This window comes from Dendropsophus ebraccatus, chromosome 1, assembly GCF_027789765.1.
Source record: "Dendropsophus ebraccatus isolate aDenEbr1 chromosome 1, aDenEbr1.pat, whole genome shotgun sequence".
Taxonomy (NCBI): domain Eukaryota; kingdom Metazoa; phylum Chordata; class Amphibia; order Anura; family Hylidae; genus Dendropsophus; species Dendropsophus ebraccatus.
In genome coordinates this window covers 38,670,786-38,676,785 of record NC_091454.1, presented here as the reverse complement: position 1 = coordinate 38,676,785, position 6,000 = coordinate 38,670,786, and the positions used below count along the sequence as shown (strand labels likewise).

The following is a 6,000-nucleotide window of genomic DNA, read 5'->3' as shown; positions in this document are numbered from 1 at the left end:
TGTTTCACATTTAAAAAGAGTCATTGACATTATAAATAACTTTTGACATGTCATCGGTCTCACAGCTGAGATCCGCTGTGATCGGAAGATAAAGGGCAAGGGATAGACCACTTGCTAATTCCAACACTGTAGCCTCATGGACCTGCTGAGATCAATAATTTTTGACATACCTAATGACATGTCAGAAATTATTTATAATGACAGATACTCTTTCAGAACAACCTTGGTGTATAGAATTTAGTTGGTTCCTAATTTAATGTACTTGATGAAACCATTTTAGTTACAAGAAAGGATGGACATCATGGGTCATGGATCGTGACCTTCACTGATTAATCATGGTACTAGAGGTCACCCATGTATCCTAGGACAGAATAAGAACAAACTTGCTGTTCAGATAATTCCTGTTTTCATATTGATTTTGACATGAAGGTGACTTCATCTATCCATAATGATTGAGGGTTCCAATACAATTAGTCTCAGACCATCGTGAATAATGACTGAGAACTGGGAAATGGAGAACAGTTTTATAAATGGTGTATAAAATATTCATATAAAAATTGGACATCATTTCCTGGTACTCTAAGGATGTCGCAATCAATTAGGTCTTTTCTCACCTGAGACATGTAATGTAGCAGAATTACTGACATTTAAGATTAGATGAAGTCCGCACTTTGTCAGTGGCATTAGAGTTAATAAAATTAGGTTCATGTCTTAAGTTGCTATATTTGTAATTGCCATTCTAAATCTTAAAACGTTGGTGGGAGCCATTGAGAGAAACAACCAATAATAAATGATGAGCGGTATGAATGTAGTTTTGTGAGATTTCCTTTATTCCTTTACAATGTAAATCTCTTAAAGTGACTCTGTACCCAAAATCTACCCCCCCCCCCACCAACCACTTGTCTGTTTGGCAGGTAATGGATTTATTGTCCTAAGAAACAACTTTTAAATTAGCAGCGCCGGGTCAAAATGGCGTGGCCTAGAGCACCCGTGCCCCAGGCCTGCACCACCTCTGCATTCCTCCTTCCCGCCCTCCTCATCATTAGGAACACCCCTGGGAGGGATTCCTCCTCTTCTGAGTTTTCAAACTCCTGCACATGCGCAGCTGCAGAACTGAGAGGACAAGGAAGAGGAATCCCACTGGAGGCATTCCTATTGACAAGGAAGACAGGGTGGAGGAACGTAGAGGGGGTGCTCTAGTGGGTGTACAGGTGCTCTAGGCCATGCCAGTTGGATGCGGCACTGCTAGTTTAAAAGTTTTTTTACCGTCTCCTGACAAACAGACACCAGGACAGATCTTAGATTAAAAGCAGCTATCCAATGGTACAAGCAGTTGGGTGGGAGGGAGACACGTACAGTGTCTCTTTAAAGTTTACCTGTCATCAGGGCAGCTACCAGATCAGCTATGAATTCTGTTCTTCAGGTGGATGTTTGGTACTCCATAGCTACAAATACACATAAGACCATAATGCATGCGACCCCCATTGGATCAGAATGCATTACATGTGAATTACGGTCTCATGCCATGGAGACTTGACTTCCACAGAATGAAATTCACCACTGATCCGGCGGTGGCCCTGATGACAGGTGCACTTTAAATTCAGTTTCTGATGAATGGTTATTAAATTTTCAACCCATTAATATAATTTGGCCAATGAAATACAGTATATGTAATAGGACTGGCCTTCTTATATGAAGAAAGGATATTTTGGGCCTTTTCCGTCTTTGGGGACTTACAAGCTTTGAGATCCCTAAGGTAATATCTCTTTTACTGCTCCTTATGCAGCATCTTCTCATATATCTTTAAATGCCTTATTAGTTTGTTATTTCCTGTTATAAGTTATTAGTTACAGCAACCCAATATAGTCAAGTGAATGTCAAAAGCCTCTTCTGGACATGTCCTCAATACTTGTTCAAATGGAATTTCTATCATTTCTATCAGGTAAATAAAATTGGCAGATCATCTTCTCAGGATGACATTAAAAGACATATTTCAGCCATCGAGGGTGGTCAGGAAGCTGAAAGCAGCTGGAGCAGGCAAGTTATGCACAAACGGTGTTTACATAACTCCTTGACTAATGTAAGCAGTAACCCAAATCCCATTAACATCAAAGGGTGTTGGCTGTTTTCGGCTTCCCAAAGACTCTTCGCAGGTGTAAACAGATCAGAGGGGCCAATGAGCCATTAACGGAGGTGAGAATACCCCTTTAAAATTGTTGGCCTAATTATGCTCTTAAAATCCAATAATGACCTCTCAGGGGAGAACTGGATAATGCACAAATATAATCTTATGATAACTGAATTTATTGACCATCTCATTGATATTTTGGCAATATGGTAAGTCCACTGAGGTAAGTAAGGTAAGGTATTTATGGGTTGAGGTAAGGTGAGGTAAGGCATTTATGGATTGATTTAAAAGGAACCAAAGGAAAGCAGGAGAGATTCTTATGAAATTGGTGGAATTTTCTGAAAAGAGTAAGGCAGAGAAAAATAATGAAATTTGCAGGTTAAACCTCAGCTATTGGAAGAAAATATAATGGTAATAGAAATAATAAAATAAAAAATTCAGACAAGTCTAATCTATAGTAAATTGTGTTGATTTTCTGCAAAACATGGCACAGGTTATCTTCAGCACCAGCTTCCTAGGATGTAGAATAGAAAAGAAATACAAAAAATAAGAACGATTATGCCTAGCACATTTTACTGATATGTTACTAAATAATATTCAACTGTGATATGAGCGAGTTAAAAATGTGTTTGTTTTTGAGGAGCCCATAACATCCTGTTACGTTGTCTATATGTAGTGTAACCTGTTTGCATTTTATCTTATACTGTTTTGGCTGTATTTTGGCACATATCTACATGATAAATTCTTTAAAGAGACTGTTATCTATACCAGATTATATAATACAGATTTGTAGTTTCACCATATACTATGCATTTTGGTTATACATTTCCGATACCAATTCATGTTATATTGGCTATATAAAATTAATTTACAAACAAGACATTTTTAGAAAACAGATTTCAGTGTAATACAATTGACATTTAATGGCCGTGAAACGTTAGTTGCTGAGTATGAAGCATGTTGGCACATATTATATACCGCTACATAGTCTATTTCTCTTCCTTGGGAAAATACTTGATGTAGTATTTGAACCCAAGGCAGCTTATTAGAATCAAAGATAGAAAGATAGATCAACAAAGGAATCTCTGCAGCACTGCTAGTAAGGGTATGTTCACACAACGTTTTTTCAGGCAAAAATATGGCCTCATTTTGATAATTACTGCCGTAGTAAATACGGCTGTAATGATCAAATTAAGGCCATATTTTCGTCTAAAAAATTGTAAACATAGCCTAAAGGTGAAACTCAAAATGTAATTTTTATTCTATACACAAAGCCCTCTATGGCTATGTTCACACATCATAAAGTAAAGCTGTTTTCAATATAATAATACTCTCCATTGAAATCAATGGGAAAATGGATGGCAGTGAACTCACCTTAACGACTGTCATTTTTAGTTGTGACCTGCTTTCATAAAAAAATGCAGCTTTTTTTCAACTGTATTGAGACAGCTATGTTCCCACTACCTAAAAATGACAACAGTCTTTCATAACAATGGCCATCATTGCATAAATAACACCCGTTATTAAAATATAACAGATGTTATTTGCGCAATGACGGCTGTTATGAAAGAAGGCTGTCATTTTTACAAAGTGTGAACCTAACCTGAGGCTATGTCCAGACCTCGTACTTTGTGCGTTGTGTGAACATGGCCTAAGGCTGTATTTTACTTTTATGTTACTATGTGTGTAAACCTAGCTTAAGGCTAAGCAATTCCATGTTACGCAAATACATCACTCATACAACTGAACGAGTTGCATTTTGTTGGACAAGTAGTCGCACCACAACCAAGCAGTCACAAAAAAAATCCATCCTGGATGGTTTTATTGCGACTGCAAGGTTGTGGTCATGTCTGCTTGCCAGTGGCACTGCAACCTGGCTGTGGTGAGTCCTCAGGAAGTGGAAGCCACTGTCAACTGTGGATAGTTCATTATACAAGAGAAACCACTTAAAGTAAATGAGATGTGCAAATGCCTTGGTCCAAATTCCCACAAAGAGGAAATCTCTTTTGACCACAAGTGGCAGGATCAAACCATCAGTGAAACACTATGCTTAAATACAAATAAATAGAATAATAGTAAAATTCCAAACATATTAGTTCTTACTAACTGGATAATGCCTTTGGCAGGTGTTTCAAGAGTCTAAAAAAAAATAAAAATAATAAATCCAAGGAATGAAGTGTTCATGGTATTCCTATCCTTAAGGCATGTGCAATGGTACCCAGGAAAGTGCAGAATAATTTTGTTTCATGCATGACATGAATATAGGTAGCTATGGTTGAGCAATTAGAAGGAATTCATAAGATTATTTACCTAAAATAACACAGGCAGACGTACAAAGAAAACATAACACTGTATGATATAGTCCATTTGCTTTGTGTTGGCCTCAATGGATGCATGCATTAACTTATGCACAGGGTTTAAGGTATTAAAATATTTACATAATTGTACATGTGCTCTCCAACTGGACAGTGAATATCTCTTAGTGTTATAAAAAGTATTTTAAGTTTACCTCTATAGACAAGTTGTAATAAGTACCACTATTGAAATGCAATGATATAGTATGTCATGTTCTTATGTTGGCATGGAGCATATCTGCCAAACAGCATTTCCATAGAAGCTTTCTCTTATCTCTAAAATATATTCCTTATAATGCTTATACAGTGTAGCAGGCTAAGCCAAGATCAGAACGATCAGATCCACTGTCTCAGTTTTCATGGAATACCCAGCCTATGGCACTCAGTAAATTGAATAAACCAATAAAATGTGCATCGGTGCTATACACAAACCATAATACTTCTTAAATGAAAAATATGGATGCTTTATAAGGCGTGTCGCATATCCATTCCTGTGGCATATTTTCTTTTAAAGATAAAGATACGATACCCAATAAACCAAATTAAATAAGCAGAAAGCAGTTGGGAAGAAAATTCGGGAATACGAGTCAATTTTTGCAACACGAATATGTATTCTTCCATGTCTCCAAGCACCAGTTCGGCAATCCTCAAAACAGCAGAAGAAACTGGCACAATCTTTTCCATCGAGACACTCATAACCATATTCTTCATCTCTTTCTTGCAGATGTGTAGCATTATTCATCTGAATAGTTGCTGACCGTGGACGAATGTCAATCGTTGGAGCCTAATGTTACACGTCAAGTGAAGAAAAAAAAATGTATTAGGCACTGGAATAGAAATGGAATATAAGGTACATATATTTTTAGTGTGAAAAAGAACTAAAAAGCTCACAAATTCAATATTTTGTTACCAAAATAGTGTATAAATCTAATTGTAGATCTGGTCGGGACTTGTCAACTGTTTAATGTCCACGTTGGCCTTCTGACTCTTCTTCAATAAGAAAAATATCAACTGCCTGATCCATTTGTTCTCAGATAAGCCACCACCAGAAGTGTCTGGCGGTGTCTGTCTCCCCTTTTCCCATTCAGAATTCATGTGAGGTCAATCAAACCAAGCATGCCTATTTATGGAGGCTGGAAGAGAGATACAGTAGCTTTCATCCAAATGAGAGTTCATTTGACAGCTATCTGTTGTAAGCAAAGTTAGTAGACTTAAAGATTAGGTGCATTAATGCAAAGTAAAAAATATTTGTATAAAAGAGTATATATACCGTATTTTCTGGTGTATAAGGCGGCTGGGCGTATAAGACGACCCCTGACTTTCAATTAGATTGTCAGGGGTGTGCCTTATACGCCGGAATATGTTAACCCCTGCCTGACCACAGCGCTTCTATGATCAGGCAGTGGTTAACTGCACCTAAATGAATAAAAAAACAAACAGTTAACTCACCTGGGCCCGTTCCCGGCCTCTGCCCGTCTTCTTCTCCCGTCCCTTTCCCCGGCGCAGGCAGTGTGACAT

The 6,000-nt window shown here is 37.6% G+C and overlaps 1 protein-coding gene across 1 annotated transcript in view; it reads right to left on the bottom strand.

Annotated features, from left to right (window-relative positions):
• Positions 1-4,990: 4,990 nt before the first annotated feature.
• GABRG2 (gamma-aminobutyric acid type A receptor subunit gamma2) overlaps positions 4,991-6,000 on the bottom strand; it is a 118,528-nt gene continuing 117,518 nt past the window's right edge. Inside the window, 1 exon segment of the mRNA XM_069954104.1 lies at positions 4,991-5,266. Within this exon segment, the coding sequence (XP_069810205.1) occupies positions 4,991-5,266 (276 nt within the window).